Source organism: Salmo salar, chromosome ssa01, assembly GCF_905237065.1.
Source record: "Salmo salar chromosome ssa01, Ssal_v3.1, whole genome shotgun sequence".
Taxonomy (NCBI): domain Eukaryota; kingdom Metazoa; phylum Chordata; class Actinopteri; order Salmoniformes; family Salmonidae; genus Salmo; species Salmo salar.
In genome coordinates this window covers 87,400,133-87,421,300 of record NC_059442.1, presented here as the reverse complement: position 1 = coordinate 87,421,300, position 21,168 = coordinate 87,400,133, and the positions used below count along the sequence as shown (strand labels likewise).

The 21,168-nt window shown below is 46.2% G+C and overlaps 1 protein-coding gene across 1 annotated transcript; it reads left to right on the top strand.

The window, feature by feature from the left end:
- Positions 1 to 4,519: 4,519 nt before the first annotated feature.
- On the top strand, positions 4,520 to 12,835 carry LOC106609168 (ADP-ribosylation factor 4). The gene is made up of 6 exons (XM_045723671.1): positions 4,520 to 4,867; positions 5,057 to 5,137; positions 5,261 to 5,370; positions 11,353 to 11,424; positions 11,747 to 11,875; positions 12,320 to 12,835. The coding sequence occupies exons 1-6, from the start codon at positions 4,801 to 4,803 to the stop codon at positions 12,404 to 12,406; spliced, it is 546 nt and encodes a 181-aa protein (XP_045579627.1). The 5' UTR covers positions 4,520 to 4,800; the 3' UTR covers positions 12,407 to 12,835.
- Positions 12,836 to 21,168: the final 8,333 nt, after the last annotated feature.

The window sequence follows — 21,168 nt, the reverse complement described above, 5'->3', positions numbered from 1 at the left end:
AAACTACTTTGAAACTTGAAAGAGCAAGATTACATGCCATTCTTGTTACTTTTAACACTGTGTTGTTCTTTTTCTTTAACGATGATTTCCACGTTTTATTTTCACATACAATTTGGAGAACAGCAAAAACAAATGTAATCAACTTCATATAGCCACCCAGAAGAAAGGTACATGGACACCCACACAGGTTAACTTGGTTTTATCTGCAGTGAAATAGATCAAACAGTGATGACAGGCATTGACAGGATGGTCACAGCCACATGTTCACTGGCTGCTCACAGAACATCTCTCTCAGACTGAATGCACAAAGTGATCGTATAGTATAAATGAGCTATGTTAAGAAAATAACAAAAATACAGTAAGCCATACCTGCAGTGAAAGGTATCAAACAGTGATGACAGGCATTGTGACCTGACGGTTACATCCACAAGTTCACTGGCTAGGTTGGACATATTTTATATAGGAGCAACAGTAATGATACATGCCTTCAACGTGAAGTGACATCAATCCATAAATACATAGCACAAGTACAACCCTTTTTATATAAACCTTTTAGTAAGTAGTAAGAAAATAACATTCACTCAATATTTAATTAAAGAAGTCTTGAATGGGCCTCCTGAGTGGTGCAGTAGTATAAGGCACTGCATCGCAGAACTAGCTGTGTCACTAGAGATCCAGGGTCTGTCGCAGCCGGCCGAGACCGGGAGACCCATGGGGCAGCACACAATTGGCCCAGCATCCTTCGGGATAGGGAAGGGTTTGACCGGGAGGGATGTTCTTGTCCCATCGCGCTCTAGCGACTCATGTGGTGGGCCGGGCGCAATGCACACTGACACGGTCACCAGCTGTACGGTGTTTCCTCCGACACATTGGTGCAGCTGGCTTCCGGGTTAAGTGGGCATTGTGTCAAGAAGCAATGCGGCTCGGCTGGGTTGTGTTTCGGAGACCGTACGGGAGTTGCAGCGATGAGACTAGTGTGAAACTACCAATTGGATACCACGTAATTGGGGAGAAAATGGGGTAAAAAATGTAATACAAATAAAAAAGATGTCTTGAATTACCAATAAATCAACTACCAGCAATAGCTAGCGTGACATTACAGTTCACTGACGGTGCTAGTTACCTCGTCGTTAACATGGCTAGCTAAGCCAGCAAACCCTTGGTTAACTTGTTGAAATAGACTTGAAAATACATTAATGACAACATAAATATATACATCGTCACATTGGCTGTTGACTTTGTGATATATGAAACGGTTTTCAAAAGACACTATTGTGTTACACAGTTATAAACAGTTTTTATGTACAGAGGAATGAGACATGAACCTGTTTTCAGCATATCTCTCTCAGACTGAAGAGCAGGCAGACCAACTTTCCAAATAGGGGAGAAGCACTCAAAACCCACTAGTTGTTCTTTGAAGTACAGGTCGACCGATTATGATTTTTCAACGCCGATACCGATTATTGGAGTACCAAAAAAAGCCGAAACAGATTAAACATCTGATTTTCGTATATATATATATATATATATATATATATATATATACACAAAAAAACGCAGCGGGAACGTGTAAACTCATCTTCTTATTTTATTAAAGAAGGAAAACAAAAGAAACACGTATACAAAAACAACAAACGACACTAAACAGTCCTGTCAGGTGCACGAACACAATATATATATATATGGACGGGGGACTGATGCCGGACACTCTGGACGGGGCACTGTTGCCGGACACTCTGGACAGGGCACTGTCGTCGGAAGCTCTGGACGGGGACTGCGCACTGAAGGCCTGATGCGTGGGGCTGGCTTAGGAGGCGCCAGACTAGGGACACGCACCACAGGGCTAGTGCGAAGAGCAGGAACTGGATACACCGGGCCATGAGTAGGCACTGGAGGTCTGGAGCGCACCTCCTGCACAACCCGTCCTGGCTGGATGGTAATAGTAGCCTTGCACGAGCGGACTGGTGGCACAGGGCGAACTGGGCTGTGCAGAGGCCTGATAGCTGCCGTGCGTAGAGCAGGCGTAGCGTAGCCTGGGCCTAGGAGGCGCACTGGTGGCCAGATGTGCTGCGCAGGCATCCTCCTTCCAGGCTGGATGCCCACTCTAGCACTGCACTTGCGAGGGGCTGGGATCGCTCGCACCGGACTGTGCGTGAGCATGGGCGATATCGTGCGCACTTCCGCATACACCGGCGCTCTTCTGATCTGCTGCTCCCCATAATAAGCACGGGGAGTTGGTTCAGGTCTACTGCTTGCCCAAGTCAATCTCCCCGTGTGCCCCCCCAATTTTTTTTATTGGGGCTGCCTCTCAGGCTTCCTTGCTAGCCGTGTCACAGCATAGCGTTCTCTGTCCTCTCCAGCCTTCCTTCATGGTCCTTCTCCCGCTAGTACCTGCTCCCAAGTCCAAAACTCCTTATAGCTCCGCTGCTGCTCCTTCCTCCGCTGCTTGGTCCGTTGGTGGTGGGTAGTTCTGTCACGGGTATCGTAGAGATTGGACAAAAACGCAGCGGGAACGTGTAAACTCATCTTCTTATTTTATTAAAGAAGGAAAACAAAAGAAACACGTATACAAAAACAACAAACGACACTAAACAGTCCTGTCAGGTGCACGAACACAAAACAGGAAATAACTACCCACAAATCCCATAGAAAAACACCCCTCTTAAATAGGACCTTCAATTAGAAGCAACGAGGAGCAGCTGCTTCCAACTGAAGGTCAACCCAATAAACACCACATAGAAATAGACATACTAGAACTAACATAGAAATAGACTAACAAGAACATAGCCCAACAAACCCCGAAACACTCTAAACACACACCCCCTGCCACGCCCTGACCAAACTACAATAACAAACAACCTCTTTTACTGGTCAGGACATGACAAAAATGCAGATTACCGATTGTTATGAAAACTTGAAATCGGCCCCGTTTAATCGGCATGACCTCTACTTTCAAGGAAAATAATATACAAAAGGTACGTGAAGACCTCTCATATTGCTAACCTTACTACAATGGCAGTAAATATTTTAGAGAATTCGACAACTCATATTGAAAGGAAACGTTTTTAATATCACACCTTTTTCTGAAGTGAATGGTTTCACACACTATCTGCCTGAGAACAGCGTTGTTCTTCAATATTTACATTGCATGCAGTGTACCAGTGTAGGTTCCCTTGCACACATCAACAACTGACACCCACGAAGCATCGTTACCCATCGCGACACAAAAGCGCAAGGGGAACAACCACTTCAGATCTCAGAGCGAGTGACGTCACTGATTGAAACGCTATTAGCGCGCACCACCGTAGCCATTTCACATCGGTTACAGCAGCATGAGTGAGGTTGATGGAAACTACAATTTCACTTTGTCACAGAAACACAATTACCCCAGCCATTAACACATTGGTTGCTGTAGTTTCATTCACCTCAGTCGATCTACAAGCACATTAGCTATACTTTTTTGTTGTTGTTGCAGTTTTACAGCTTATTTCCTGCAATTCTATACATTTTGCCATAGGGTGAGGAGAAATGTTGGCCGTTTTAAAGCTAATTTCCTGCGATTCTACACATTTTGCCATGACATTACATTTTGTTAAGATAAATAAATGAGGGACTCTGGAGATCAGCGCCCCTGGGCAGCCCCCACTGATGACTTGTTTTTGTTATTCCAAAAAATAAGGTCCAGACCTCAGTGTCCTCATACTGTATGTAGCTAAACCCTGTTGACAGACTATAATCAAAGACTGTACAGTATGAACATACTGGGGACTTCTATTGGAGAAGCAGTTTTAGCCTATCACGCTTGAAGGCGATGTCCAGACCGACTTTGGCTAACTAAACTCATGCGTAGAAACGGTTGTTTCGCGCCGAACTGCGAATGTGCAGGCCGTCAAATCAAAGGCACTTGTTCGATATTAAATAGCTTTTGACGAAAATAAAAAGGTGTCAGCTTGTCACTTTCACGAGTTTGGAGTAATGACATGTTCTACTACTTAAGACATATGCCACCAATCTAGGCTGTGCCTTTAGATTTCTAGAAAGTATTTTTATGTGAATAAACAGAACACTATGATCTAGATACTAAATGGTTTGTCTTTATTTCATCACAGTTTCTTTCTCTGTTGATTTGCTTGAATAGAGAGCATTGTGAAATTCACACACTAACACACACACACACACACACACACGGGAGTATACCTCTTTCTCTCTAGAGCCGATGTCACTCACACGAAGAAACCTGGAAGCAATTTCTGTTGCAGATGATAGTAGCAAGTGCCATGATCTCAAGCAATTTTGCAGATACACGAAGCAATTCAAACGCGATTGAAATTGCCTCAAGAAGCAACCCAGATGCAACTCTGTTGCCAGCAACAACATATGCGTACAGGTTGCTTCGTGTGACATCGGCTTTATCATCAGAAAACATTTAGTTAACAGAGAATGAATAGCAGCCTTGTAGACCAATCAGATGATATCTCTACACATGAGAAACATTACAACTTCCTGTATTCCGAGGCCAACAAAGTGAAAGTGACGTGGATGAAACGTGTAGAGAGGAATCGTCGCAGTCAATTGACTGTTGTACCTGTGTGACCAGACTGAAATGACAGTGCTCTATGTTGGTGTCCCGTTCCACATGTGGTTGAGTAGACTATATAAGCAGCGCAATGCAAACCAGTCGTATAAATCACTGTGAGCTGCTGTATACCCCTGCAGAAGTGTTTGAAGAGCGAGATTGGATGCTGCAGATTTCATTCCTTTCGGATTATTTGAAAAAGCAAAACATATTTTTTAGCAATAATGGGTGTTATGGTTTCGCAACTCTTCTCTCGTTTCTTCGAGAAAAAACAGATGAGAATTCTGATGGGTAAGACTTATTTGCAATTTTGTTAATGTCATTATTATTACAATGTTGCAATATTTGTACAATGTTACAATGTATTTGTTACAATGTGTTATAACATTTATTTTGTTTGATTGATTTTACATAGGCCTATATTATATGCATATTATTAATATTACATCGGTTTTAAAATGATCCATATTGTTCCTACAGTTGGGTTAGATGCTGCAGGGAAGACCACAGTCCTGTACAAACTAAAACTTGGAGAAGTTGTCACTACTATCCCCACTATTGGTAAACATTGATTGATATATATAGGCTATATCCGATGATTGACATCTTTTGCTTCTCATATGTATTTCACCCAGGACTGCTAGATAGAGCATAGCTGAATGTCTTTTGTGTTGATCACCATAGGGTTCAATGTGGAGACGGTTGAGTACAAGAACATCAGCTTCACGGTGTGGGATGTAGGTGGTCAGCACGTCATCAGACCTCTGTGGAAGCATTACTACCAGAACACTCAGGTAGTACTAACCCTAACACTCTCAACTAACCCTAACCCTCTCAACTAACCCTAACCCTCTCAACTAACCCCAACATCCTGAACTAACCCTAACCCCAACAGCCTTAACTAACTCTGACAACCTCATCTACCAGCCTCAACTAACCCTAACAGCCTCAACTAACCCCAACATCCTCAACTAACCCTAACCCTCTCAACTAACCCCAACATCCTCAACTAACCATAACACTCTCAACTGACCCCAACATCCTCAACTAACCCTAACCCCAACAGCCTTAACTAACTCTGACAACCTCATCTACCAGCCTCAACTAACCCTAACCCTCTCAACTAACCCCAAAAGCCTCAACTAACCCTAACCCCAACAGCCTTAACTAACTCTGACAACCTTATCTACCAGCCTTAACTAACCATAACAGCCTCAACTAACCCCAACATCCTCAACTAACCCTAACCCTCTCAACTAACCCCAACAGCCTCAACTAACTCTGACAACCTCATCTACCAGCCTCAACTAACCCTAACACTCTCAACTAACCCCAACATCCTCAACTAACCCTAACCCTCTCAACTAACCCCAACAGCCTCAACTAACTCTGACAACCTCATCTACCAGCCTCAACTAACCCTAACACTCTCAACTAACCCCAACATCCTCAACTAACCCTAACCCCAACAGCCTCAACTAACTCTGACAACCTCATCTACCAGCCTCAACTAACCCTAACAGCCTCAACTAACCCTAACCCTAACAGCCTCACCTAACCCCAACAGCCTCAGCTAACCCCAACAGCCTCAACTAACCCTAACCCTAACAGCCTCACCTAATCCCAACAGCCTCAACTAACCCTAACAGCCTCAACTAACCCTAACCTACTCAACTAACCCGAACAGCCTCAACTAACCCTAACACTCTCAACTAACCCGAACATCCTCAACTAAACCTAACCCGAACATCCTCAACTAACCCTAACCCCAACAGCCTAAACTAACTCTGACAACCTCATCTACCAGCCTCAACTAACCCTAACACTCTCAACTAACCCCAACATCCTCAACTAACCCTAACTCCCTCAACTAACCCCAACATCCTCAACTAATCCTAACCCTCTCAACTAACCCCAACATCCTCAACTAACCCTAACCCCAACAGCCTTAACTAACTCTGACAACCTCATCTACCAGCCTCAACTAACCCTAACCCTCTCAACTGATCCCAACAGCCTCAACTAACCCTAACCCTCTCAACTAACCCCAACAACCTCAACTAACCCTAACCCCAACAGCCTCCACTAACTCTGACAACCTCATCTACCAGCCTCAACTAACTCTAACACTCTCAACTAACCCCAACATCCTCAACTAACCCTAACCCTCTCAACTAACCCCAACACCCTCAACTAACCCTAACCCTCTCAACTAACCCCAACATCCTCAACTAACCCTAACCCCAACATCCTCAACTAACCCTAACCCTCTCAACTAACCCCAACATCCTCAACTAACCCTAACCCTCTCAACTAACCCCAACATCCTCAACTAACCCTAACCCCAACAGCCTCAACTAACTCTGACAACCTCATCTACCAGCCTCAACTAACCCTAACAGGCTCAACTAACCCTAACCCCAACAGCCTCAACTAACTCTGACATCCTCATCTACCAGCCTCAACTAACCCTAACACTCTCAACTAACCCCAACATCCTCAACTAACCATAACACTCTCAACTAACCCCAACATCCTCAACTAACCCTAACCCCAACAGCCTCAACTAACTCTGACAACCTCATCTACCAGCCTCAACTAACCCTAACAGCCTCAGCTAACCCCAACAGCCTCAACTAAGCGTTACCCTAACAGCCTCACCTAACCCCAACAGCCTCAACTAACCATAACACTCTCAACTAACCCCAACACCCTCAACTAACCCTAACCCCAACAGCCTCAACTAACTCTGACAACCTCATCTACCAGCCTCAACTAACCCTAACACTCTCAACTAACCCCAACATCCTCAACTAACCCTAACCCCAACAGCCTTAACTAACTCTGACAACCTCATCTACCAGCCTCAACTAACCCTAACAGCCTCAACTAACCCCAACATCCTCAACTAACCCTAACCCTCTCAACTAACCCCAACATCCTGAACTAATCCTAATCCTCTCAACTAACCCCAACATCCTCAACTAACCCTAACCCCAACAGCATTAACTAACTCTGACAACCTCATCTACCAGCCTCAACTAACCCTAACCCTCTCAACTAATCCCAACATCCTCAACTAACCCTAACCCTCTCAACTAACCCCAACATCCTCAACTAACCCTAACCCCAACAGCCTTAACTAACTCTGACAACCTCATCTACCAGCCTCAACTAACCATAACACTCTCAACTAACCCCAACATCCTCAACTAACCCTAACCCCAACAGCATCAACTAACTCTGACAACCTCATCTACCAGCCTCAACTAACCCTAACACTCTCAACTAACCCCAACATCCTCAACTAACCCTAACCCCAACAGCCTCAACTAACTCTGACAACCTCATCTACCAGCCTCAACTAACCCTAACAGCCTCAACTAACCCTAACCCTAACAGCCTCACCTAACCCCAACAGCCTCAGCTAACCCCAACAGCCTCAACTAACCCTAACCCTAACAGCCTCACCTAACCCCAACAGCCTCAACTAACCCTAACAGCCTCAACTAACCCTAACCTACTCAACTAACCCGAACAGCCTCAACTAACCCTAACACTCTCAACTAACCCGAACATCCTCAACTAAACCTAACCCGAACATCCTCAACTAACCCTAACCCCAACAGCCTAAACTAACTCTGACAACCTCATCTACCAGCCTCAACTAACCCTAACACTCTCAACTAACCCCAACATCCTCAACTAACCCTAACTCCCTCAACTAACCCCAACATCCTCAACTAATCCTAACCCTCTCAACTAACCCCAACATCCTCAACTAACCCTAACCCCAACAGCCTTAACTAACTCTGACAACCTCATCTACCAGCCTCAACTAACCCTAACCCTCTCAACTGATCCCAACAGCCTCAACTAACCCTAACCCTCTCAACTAACCCCAACAACCTCAACTAACCCTAACCCCAACAGCCTCCACTAACTCTGACAACCTCATCTACCAGCCTCAACTAACCCTAACACTCTCAACTAACCCCAACATCCTCAACTAACCCTAACCCTCTCAACTAACCCCAACACCCTCAACTAACCCTAACCCTCTCAACTAACCCCAACATCCTCAACTAACCCTAACCCTCTCAACTAACCCCAACATCCTCAACTAACCCTAACCCTCTCAACTAACCCCAACATCCTCAACTAACCCTAACCCCAACAGCCTCAACTAACTCTGACAACCTCATCTACCAGCCTCAACTAACCCTAACAGCCTCAACTAACCCTAACCCCAACAGCCTCAACTAACTCTGACATCCTCATCTACCAGCCTCAACTAACCCTAACACTCTCAACTAACCCCAACATCCTCAACTAACCATAACACTCTCAACTAACCCCAACATCCTCAACTAACCCTAACCCCAACAGCCTCAACTAACTCTGACAACCTCATCTACCAGCCTCAACTAACCCTAACAGCCTCAGCTAACCCCAACAGCCTCAACTAACCATAACACTCTCAACTAACCCCAACACCCTCAACTAACCCTAACCCCAACAGCCTCAACTAACTCTGACAACCTCATCTACCAGCCTCAACTAACCCTAACACTCTCAACTAACCCCAACATCCTCAACTAACCCTAACCCCAACAGCCTTAACTAACTCTGACAACCTCATCTACCAGCCTCAACTAACCCTAACAGCCTCAACTAACCCCAACATCCTCAACTAACCCTAACCCTCTCAACTAACCCCAACATCCTGAACTAATCCTAACCCTCTCAACTAACCCCAACATCCTCAACTAACCCTAACCCCAACAGCATTAACTAACTCTGACAACCTCATCTACCAGCCTCAACTAACCCTAACCCTCTCAACTAATCCCAACATCCTCAACTAACCCTAACCCTCTCAACTAACCCCAACATCCTCAACTAACCCTAACCCCAACAGCCTTAACTAACTCTGACAACCTCATCTACCAGCTTCAACTAACCATAACACTCTCAACTAACCCCAACATCCTCAACTAACCCTAACCCCAACAGCATCAACTAACTCTGACAACCTCATCTACCAGCCTCAACTAACCCTAACAGCCTCAACTAACCCCAACAGCCTCAACTAACCCTAACCCCAAGAGCCTCAACTAACTCTGACAACCTCATCTACCAGCCTCAACTAACCCTAACATCCTCAACTAACCCTAACACTCTCAACTAACCCCAACATCCTCAACTAACCCTAACCCTCTCAACTAACCCCAACATCCTCAACTAACCCTAACACTCTCAACTAACCCCAACATGCTCAACTAACCCTAACCCTCTCAACTAACCCCAACATCCACAACTAACCCTAACCCTCTCAACTAACCCCAACAGCCTCAACTAACCCTAACCCCAACAGCCTCAACTAACTCTGACATCCTCATCTACCAGTCTCAACTAAACCTAACACTCTCAACTAACCCCAACATCCTCAACTAACCATAACACTCTCAACTAACCCCAACATCCTCAACTAACCCTAACCCCAACAGCCTCAACTAACTCTGACAACCTCATCTACCAGCCTCAACTAACCCTAACCCCAACAGCCTCAACTAACTCTGACAACCTCATCTACCAGCCTCACCTAACCCTAACCCCAACAGCCTCAACTAACTCTGACAACCTCATCTACCAGCCTCAACTAACCCCAACAGCCTCAGCTAACCCCAACAGCCTCACCTAACCCCAACAGCCTCAACTAACCATAACAATCTCAACTAACCCCAACATCCTCAACTAACCCTAACCCCAACAGCCTCAACTATCTCTGACCACCTCGTCTACCAGCCTCAACTAACCCTAACAGCCTCAACTAACCCTAACAGCCTCACCTAACCCCAACAGCCTCAGCTAACCCCAACAGCCTCAACTAACCCTAACCCTAACAGCCTCACCTAACCCAAACAGCCTCAGCCAAGCCTAACCCTAACAACCTCAACTAACCCCAACAGCCTCAGCTAACCCCAACAGCCTCAACTAACCCTAACCCTAACAGCCTCACCTAACCCCAACAGCCTCAGCTAAGCCTAACCCCAACATCCTCAACTAACCCTAACCCCAACAGCCTTAACTAACTCTGACAACCTCATCTACCAGCCTCAACTAACCCTAACCCTCTCAACTAACCCCAACATCCTCAACTAACCCGAAGCCCAACAGCCTTAACTAACTCTGACAACCTCATCTACCAGCCTCAACTAACCCTAACCCTCTCAACTAACCCCAACATCCTCAACTAACCCTAACCCCAACAGCCTCCACTAACTCTGACAACGTCATCTAGCAGCCTCAACTAACCCTAACACTCTCAACTAACCCCAACATCCTCAACTAACCCTAACCCTCTCAACTAACCCCAACATCCTCAACTAACCCTAACCCCAACAGCCTTAACTAACTCTGACAACCTCATCTACCAGCCTCAACTAACCCTAACAGTCTCAACTAACCCTAACAGCCTCAACTAACCCTAACCCTAACAGCCTCACCTAACCCCAACAGCCTCAGCTAAGCCTAACCCTAACAACCTCAACTAACCCTAACAGCCTCAACTAAGCCTAACCCTAATAAACCTCAACTAACAGCCTCAACTAACCCTAACAGCCTCACTTAAACACTCAGGTATTCTTACCCTAATAGCCTTAACTATTGGATCCATTTCAAATCCAGTCAATTCAGAAAATGAACTCAAATTCCAATTCCAATTTTCCTCATTCCTTAAAAGCATGTATCTGTGTTCCAATGTCTTCATCCAGGGTCTTATATTTGTGGTAGACAGCAACGATCCTGAGAGGATAAATGATGCCTCAGAGGAACTACAGAACATGGTGAGTCACCTGTCCTTCCATTAATCTTTCCACACTTTCCTATAGCAACTCTTAAGTTTGCTCTTGGCCACCAGAGAGGAGCGTAGTAACGGTATAATGGTATCTTTCTGATTCCCCTACGAGGAATGTAATAATACAGTAATATGACTGTTCTAATAGAGATAGGAGCGAGTGTTTACCTGTTTAATGTGGCTGTTCTGATTCCCTGTGTTCTGTGTTATTGATCCTCCACACACGATGCAACATTACAGAGAAAAGTGTAATAACTCAGTCAGTACTGTGGCTGTTCTGATTCCCTGTGTTCTTTGCTGTTGACCCACAGCTTGAAGAGGACCAGTTGAGAGATGTAGTTCTGCTGGTGTTCGCCAACAAACAGGACCTTCCCAACGCCATGTCTGTCAGTGACATCACAAATAAACTGGGACTGAGGAAACTACAACTGAATACTCCTGTAAGAATGACCATCTAGAAACTCTAAGGTTTCGCGAGCCAATTCTAGCTAGCATTAGCGCAATGACTGGAAGTCTATGGTATCTACTAGCATGCTAGCTGTTACCATGCTAGCAGTTACCATAGACTTCCAGTCATTGAGCTAACGCTAGATAGCAAATGCGTTAATGCTAATGAGCAACTTTCTTCAAACTGCATGCAGAGACATAAAAATGGTGTCCATGAGTTCATCTGACTCTGGGGAAGTAGATAAAGGGCGTCATTCCCAAAATCCTGATGTATCCCTTTAAATGTCAAACTCTACAACGCGCCTCGGATTGAATCCCTGCCCAGATTTGGTAAATAATACACCCTGATTGTTTGTCATCTCTCCTCAGTGGTTTGTCCAGGCTACCTGTTAATGAATGACTGTTTTAATGACTGACTGTTTGTCCTCTCTCCTCAGTGGTTTGTCCAGGCTACCTGTGCGACCCAGGGTTCAGGTCTGTTGGAGGGACTGGACTGGTTGGCTGACCAGCTTTCCAAGCGCTAACTAGCTGAGTTGGCTCTGGGGTGAAGTTACCCCTAGGTACAGGTCTAGGATCAGCTTCCCCTCCCCAATTCTAACCTTAACCATTAGTGGGGGAAATGTAAAACTGACCCAAGATCAGTGTCTAGGAGCAACTTCACCTTACAACAGCTGCGCTCAGCCCTTCTTAAGAACGACCAGGACACAACATTTACTCAAGGACAACCATACAATCAGAACAAAACTTAGAAGTGCCTTTCTGAAAAGTTTCCATTTGAAAAATGTTTTTTTCTAATGTATTGCACATATTGTAACATGTAAAGTTCTAAATGTTTTATGTTAAAATAATTGCATCACTGAATGAATGTAAGCAGATTCTTTATCAAACCCCCTGTATTTATTTCCTGACTTCAATACCTCACTACCTCTAATAAAATAATGTGTTTAAATGTATCTGCAGTCGTTTTCTTTGTGGGTGTGGTCACTCTGCAGATGGAACAGTAACAATTCAGAAACAACAAATACAAGACAATTGTTTCAGTAATTTCCCTCATCATCACAGCAGGGTCTGTGTAATAGAGACCAAGACTAAAACTCGTCGGGGACATATTTGCGAACATATTAACAATGCAATACCGACATCTAAAGGTTGGACCTCACAATTGCATGGAGAATGTATGATAGCATCCCTTGATTAAATAAACAGTATGTTATATAAAAACATTTAAACTACAGTATATAGCCTTAACATGATAGTATTGATTGTAGAGTATAAGGTTGTGAGCTCTTGGAAGTTCAGATACAATTTCAACAGCACTACATGATCCCAGTGCTTGCTGGCTTATTTTCCAGGAAACAGCATTGTGCTGAGATAGATATCTCCCACTAGGCACACACTGGTTGAATCAACATTGTTTCCACAGCATTTAAATTAAATTACGCTGAACCAACGTGGAAAAGACGTTGAATTGACGTCTCTACACAGTGGGCTTCAATTTCACTGAGGGAGATTTAAAATGAGGACTATCCGAGGATTAACCTTCACAGTGTGGGAGAATAATCTCTCAGTCTCATTTATCGTTTTGGGGCCAATAAAGGAATAAAGGAAATCATGCTTCTAATCTACAGTGTTTAGTACCGTTTTCCTGAACTGAAACAGACATGGCCTCACCACGGTGTTGTTTTGGTAATTATTAGAAGGCCTAAGTATTCAGACCCCTTGACTTTTTCCACATTTTGTTACGTTACAGCCTTTTTCTTAAATGTCATTTTATCCTTATCAATCTACACACAATACCTTATAATGACAAAGCGAAAAGAGGTTTAACATTTTAAACATTTAGAAAAAATTAAAATGAATATCTTATTGACATAAGCATTCAGACCCTTTGCTATGAGACTCAAATTTGAGCTCAGGTGCATCCTGTTTCCATTGATCATTTTTGAGATGTTTCTACAACTTGATTGGAGTCCACCTGTGGTAAATTCAATTGATTGGACATGATTTGGAAAGGCACACACCTGTCTATATAAGGTTCCACAGTTGACAGTGCATGTCAGAGCAAAAACCAAGCCATGAGTTCGAAGGAATATGTAATGTAGAGCCGTAGGGAGACCGGGCAAAGGGAGGAGACAGCAGGACTTAGAAAACCGATCCACAACAACCAGGATCGCGGTGTTGCCCTGTGATGGAGGAAGATCTGTCAGGAAGTCCACCGACAGGTGCAACCACGGCCGTTGTGTAACGGGTAGGGGTTGTAACTTCCCTCTGGGCAGGTGCCTGGGAGCCTTGCACTGGGTGCACACTGAGCAGGAGGTAACATAAACCCTCACGTCCTTGGCCAAGGTGGACCACCAGTACTTCCCACTAAGGCAACGCACCGTCCGACCGATGCCAGGGTGACCAGAGGAGGGTGACGTGTGGGTCCAATAGATCAAACGGTCGCAGACAGCAGACGGAACGTATAGGCGCCCAGCTGGACACTGGGGGGGAGTGGGCTCTGTGCGTAACGCCCGCTCTATGTCCGTGTCCAACTCCCACACCCCCGGTGCCACCAGGCAAGAGGCTGGAAGTATGGGAGTGTGATCCATGGACCGCTCCTCTGTGTCATACATCCGGGACAGTGCGTCTGCCATAGCGTTCTGGGAACCTGGTCTGTAGGACAGAGTGAAAACAAAACGGGTAAAGAACATGGTGTCACGTCCTGATCCTAGTAAGATGTAATTTTCTATAGTAGAGTAGGTCAGGGCGTGACAGGGGGTGTTTTGGGTTGTTCTATGTTTTCTATTTCTATGTTTAAGTTCTAGTTTGTCTATTTCTATGTCGGGATTGTTTGGGTTGATCTCTAATTGGAGGCAGCTGATCCTCGTTGCCTCTGATTGGAGATCATATTTAAGTAGGGGTTTTTCTTCCTGGGTTTTGTGGGTAGTTGTTTTCTGTTTAGTGTATGTCACCTGACGGAACTGTTTTCGGTCATTGTGTTGTTTTGTTAAAGTATATTCATTAAAAGTAAATATGAGCACTATACACGCTGCGCCTTGGTCCCCTTTATACGACCCGCGTTACAGAACTAGCCACCATGATTGGATCAAGCGGCGTACCCGAGCAGAAATCGACACCTGGTCACATCAGGAGTGGATTGAGAGGAGAGACTGGACTTGGGGCCAGGTAATCGAACGATATCAGAGCCTACCTGGGAAGAGCGAGAGGCAGCCCCAAAAAAGTTTTGCGGAGGGCACACGGATAGTTTGGTTGGGCCAGGACTGGGACCTGAGCCAATTCCCCGTGCTTTTTTGTGGTGAGCATGTGCCTGCTGTCACATCCTGACCAGCAGAGGGAGTTATTGTATTAGATTTTGGTCAGGACGTGGCAGAAGGGTATTTGTTTTATGTGGTTCGGGGTGGTGGTTTGTTTAGTAGGGTATTTGATTTATGTATTCCGGGGGTTTTTGGGCACTGTTCTATGTTAGTGTATTTCTATGTTCTGTCTAGTCTTTTGGAGTTCTATGTTTTGTTAATTGGGGTTGGACTCTCAATTGGAGGCAGGTGTTTTCTAGTTGCCTCTGATTGAGAGTCCTATGTATAGGTGTGTGTTTGTTGAGTACTGTGTGGGAGATTGTTCTGTGTATTGCCTTGTGCCGTACCAGCCTGTATATTGTCGTTGTGTTTTTCTTTGTGTACGTGTTTATTTTTGGTACTCCTTCTTCAACAAATAAAAGAAGATGAGTGCACATATTACTGCTGCGTTTTGGTCCACTTTATCCGACGACAACCGTTACACCTGCCTCTCGCACTCTCTCTCCAGTGCGCCTCGATAGCACAGTACGTCCTGTGCCTGCTCCTCGCGCTCTCCCTCCAGCGCGCCTCCAGAATCCAGTACGTCCTGTGCCTGTTCTTCGCACACTTCCTCCAGTGCGCATCCATAACCCAGTATGGCCGGTGCCTGCTTTGAGCACTCGGTCCTCAGTACGTCTCCCCAGTCCTGTGAGACCGGTTCCTGCTCCTCGTACAAAGCCTCCAGTGATAATCGATGGTCCGACGCCTGTAGAGATGATCCATGGCACTAAACCTCTAGTGATGATCCATGGCCCGGAGCCTGTAGGGATATTCCATGGCACGAAGCCTGAAGAGGTAATCCATGGCCCGGAACCTGAAGAAGTAATCCTTGGCAAAAAGCCTGGAGGGATTATAAATGGTCTGGAGCCTGTAGGGATCAACCATGGCACAAAGCCTGTAGAAATAATCCATGGCCGGGACCTGTAGAAATAATCCATGGTAAGAAGCCTCCAGTGATGATCCTTGGCGCGGAACCAGTAGAGATGATCCATGGCATGGAGCCAGCAGCAACGGTCACTAGTACAGAACCTATTATGACGCCTCCCAGTCCGGAGCCTCCAGTGACGCTTCCCAGTCCGGAGCCTCCAGCTACACTCCACAGTCCGGAGCCTCCAGCTACGCTCCCCAGTCCGGAGCCTCCAGCTATGCTCCCCAGTCCGGAGCCTCCAGCTACGCTCCCCAGTCCGGAGCCTCCAGCTACCTTTCCCAGCCCGGAGCCTCCAGCTACGCTCCCCAGCCCGGAGCCTCCAGCTGCGGTCTGCAGCCCAGAGTCTTCAACGGCGGTTTGCAGCCCAGAACCTCCAGCGGTGGTCTGCAGCCCAGAACCTCCAGCCGCGGTTAGCAGCCCAGAACCTCCAGCGGCGGTCTGCAGCCCAGAACCTCCAGCGGCGGCCTGCAGCCCAGAACATCCAGCGGCGGCCTGCAGCCCAGAACCTCCAGCGGCGGCCTGCAGCACAGAACCTCCAGCAATGATCTACAGTCCGGTTCCTTCGACGACGATCCACGGTCGGGGGGGGAAGTGTCACGTCCTGATCCTAGTAAGATGTCATTTTCTATAGTAGAGTAGGTCAGGGCGTGACAGGGGGTGTTGTGGGTTGTTCTATGTTTTCTATTTCTATGTTTAAGTTCTAGTTTGTCTATTTCTATGTTGGGATTGTTTTGGTTGATCTCTAATTGGAGGCAGCTGATCCTCGTTGCCTGTGATTGGAGATCATATTTAAGTAGGGGTTTTTCTTCCTGGGTTTTGTGGGTAGTTGTTTTCTGTTTAGTGTATGGCACCTGACGGAACTGTTTTCGATCGTTTTGTTGTTTTGTTAAAGTATATTCATTAAAAGTAAATATGAGCACTATACACGCTGCGCCTTGGTCCCCTTTATACGACCCGCGTTACACATGGCCCACCTTGCCTGGCGAGAGTTCAGTGTCCTCGCCGCCCGGATGTACTTCAGATTGCGGTGGTCCGTCCAGATGAGAAAAGGTTGTTTAGCCCCCTCAAGCCAATGTCTCCACGCCTTCAGAGCCTTGACAACACCCAACAGCTCCCGGTCCCCCACATCATAGTTTCGCTCCGCCGGGCTGAGCTTCTTCGAAAAGAAAGCACAGGGGCAGAGCTTTGGTGGCGTGCCCGAGCGCTGAGAGAGCACGGCTCCTATCCCAGCCTCGGACGCGTCCACCTCCACTATGAACGCCAAAGAGGTATCCGGATGAGCCAGCACGGGAGCCGAGGTAAACAGAGCCTTCAGGTGACCAAAAGCCCTGTCCGCCTCAGCCGACCACTGCAGCCGCACCGGTCCCCCCTTCAGCAGTGAGGTAATGGGAGCTGCTACCTGACCAAAACCCTGGATAAACCTCCGGTTGTAGTTAGCTGCACTTCCTTTACCGTGGTGAGAGTCGGCCAATTACGCATGGCTGAAATGCGGTCAATCTCCATCTCCACCCCTGAAGTGGAAATGTGGTACCCTAGAAAGAAGACGGACTATTGGAAGAACAGACATTTCTCAGCCTTGACGTACAGGTCATGCTCTAACAGTCGACCAAGCACCCTGCGCACCAGGGACACATGCTCGGCGTGTGTGGTGGAGTATATCAGAATGTCGTCGATATACACCACTACACCCCGCCCGTGCCCGTGCAGGTCCCGGAAAATCTTGTCAACAAAGGCCTGGAAGACTGATGGAGCATTCATCAACCCGTACGGCATGACGAGGTACTCATAGTGCCCAGAGGTGGTACTAAATGCTGTCTTCCACTCGTCCCCCTCCCGGATTCGCACCAGGTTGTAAGCGCTCCTGAGATCTAATTTTGTGAAGAAGCGCGCCCCGTGCATTGACTTGATCGCACTGGCGATGAGAGGCAGCGGGTAGCTGTACCTCACAGTGATCTGATTGATACCTCGATAGTCAATACACGGGCGAAGACCCCCATCCTTCTTCTTTACAAAAAAGAAACTCGAGGAGGCAGGTGAGGTGGAGGGCCGAATGTATCCCTGCCCCAGGGATTCGGAGACATATATTTCCGTAGCCACCGTCTCCTCCTGTGACAGAGGATACACGTGACTCCTGGTAAGTGCTGCGTCTACCAGGAGATTTATCGCACAATCCCCCCGTTGATGAGGTAGTAATTTAGTCGCCCTCTTCTTACAGAAGGCGAGAGCCAAGTCGGCATATTCTGAGGGGATGCGCACGGTGGAGACCTGGTCTGGACTTTCCACTGTAGTCGCACTGATGTAAACCCCCACACACCTCCCTGAGCACTCTCGTGACCACCCCTTGAGGGCCCTCTGTTGCCACGAAATAGTGGGTTCATGACAGGCCAACCAGGGTAGGCCCAGCACCACGGGAAACGCAGGAGAATCAATAAGGAAGAGACTGATTCTCTCCTTATGACCCTCCTGCGTAACCATGTCTAGTGGAGCGGTGGCCTCCCTAATCAGCCCTGACCCTAATGGTCGACTATCTAGGGCATGCACAGGGAAGGGCATATCCACAGGAACAAGGGGGATCCCTAAACTATGGGCAAATGAACGGTCAATAAAATTCCCAGCTGCGCCTGAATCTACGAGCGCCTTATGCTGGGAATGCGGGGAAAACTCAGGAAATGAAATAAACACATACATGTGAGCAACAAGGGGCTCTGGGTGAGCCTGGTGCCGACTCACCTGGGGTGACACGATAGTGCCCTGCATGCTGCCTCGACTCCCTGAGGAACCCCCACAGCACCGACCAGCAGTGTGCCCTCTGCGGCCACAGATGGTGCAGGGTATGGCCCCTCCTCCTCTCTCCCAACGATCCATCTTCTGCAGCACGCGATCCATGGCAGTGCCCAGATGTTGCAATATGGTTGCGTGCTGCTGGACGCGCTCCTGTATCTCTGAAGGGAGGGCGTCTGCTCCTGCTGACTCCATTCTTTCGGGTGAGTGATTCTGTAAGGTAGTCTGTTTGTAGCTGGTGTATGGGAGTCAGGCTCAGGACAGCAAATATGAGTAAATAACCGTATTTTACTCAACATATAATAAATGCAATACAAAAACAGAGCCCACGATAACGGAACTTCCTACGTAGAAACAATCACTCACAAACAAACATGGGGGAACAGAGGGTTAAATAATGAACAGGTAATTGGGGGGATCGAAACCAGGTGTGTAAGACAAAGACAAAACAAATGGAAAATGAAAAGTGGATCGGCGATGGCTAGAAGGCCGGTGACGTCAACCGCCGAACACCACCCGAACAAGGAGAGGGACCGACTTCAGTGGAAGTTGTGACAGGCAGAGACATTTCCTACTGTGGGGGTTTCTACAATGTTTTATTTTCACATACAATTTGGAGAACAGCAAAAACAAGTTTAACCAACTTCATATAGCCACCCAGAAGAAAGGTACATGGACACCCACACAGGTTAACTTGGTTTTCATCTGCAGTGAAATAGATCAAACAGTGATGACAGGCATTGACAGGACGGTCACAGCCACATGTTCACTGGCTGCTCACAGAACATCTCTCAGACTGAATGCACAAAGTGATCGTATAGTATAAATGAGCTATGTTAAGAAAATAACAAAAATACAGTAAGACATACCTGCAGTGAAAGGTATCAAACAGTGATGACAGGCATTGGCCTGACGGTTACATCCACAAGTTCACTGGCTAGGTAGGACATATTTTATATAGGAGCAACAGTAATGATACATGCCTTCAATGTGAAGTGACATCAATCCATAAATACATAGCACAAGTACAACCCTTTTTATATAAACCTTTTAGTAAGTAGTAAGAAAATAACATTCACTCAATATTTAATTAAAGAAGTCTTGAATGGGCCTCCTGAGTGGTGCAGTAGTCTAAGGCACTGCATCGCAGAACTAGCTGTGTCACTAGAGATCCAGGGTCTGTCGCAGCCGGCCGCGACCGGGAGACCCATGGGGCAGCACACAATTGGCCCAGCGTCGTCCGGGTTAGGGGAGGGTTTGGCAGGCAGGGATGTTCTTGTCCCATCGAGCTCTAGCGACTACTGTGGCGGGCCGGGCACAATGCACACCGACACGGTTGCCAGGTGTACGGTGTTTCTTCCGACACATTAGTGTGGCTGGCTTCCAGGTTAAGTGGGCATTGTGTCAAGAAGCAGTGCGGCTTGGCTGGGTTGTGTTTCGGGGATGCAAGGCTCTCGACCTTTGCCTCTCCCGAGTCCGTACGGGCGTTGCAGTGATGGGACATGAGTGTAACTACCAATTGGATACCACGAAATTGGGGAGAAAAAGGGGTCAAAAAAATGTAATACTAATAAAAAAGAAATCTTGAATTACCAATAAATCAACTACCAGCAATAGCTAGCGTGACATTACAGTTCACTGACGGTGCTAGTTACCTCGTCGTTAACATGGCTAGCTAAGCCAGCAAACCCTTGGTTAAATTGTTGAAATAGACTTGAAAATACATTAACGACAACATAAATATATACATCGTCACATTGGCTATTGACTTTGTGATATATGAAACGGTTTTCAAAAGACACTATTGTGTTACACAGTTATAAACAGTTTTTATGTACAGAGGAATGAGAGATGAACCTGCTTTCAGCATATTTCTCTCAGACTGAAGATTATCGCCGATACCGATTATATAAATAATAAATAAATAATGAAACATGCTCAATTTGGTTAAATAATGCAAAAACACAGTGTTGGAGAAGAAAAGTAAAAGTGCAATATGTGCCATGTAAAAAAGATAATGTTTAAGTTCCTTGCTCAGAACATAAGAACATATGACAGCTGGTGGTTCAATATTCCCAGTTCTTCAATATTCCCAGTTAAGAAGTTTTAGGTTGTAGTTATTATAGGAATTATGACACATCGACTATTTCTCTCTATACCATTTGTATTTCATATACCGTTGACTATTGGATGTTCTAATAGGCACTTTAGTATTGCTAGCCTAATTTCATGAGTTGATAGG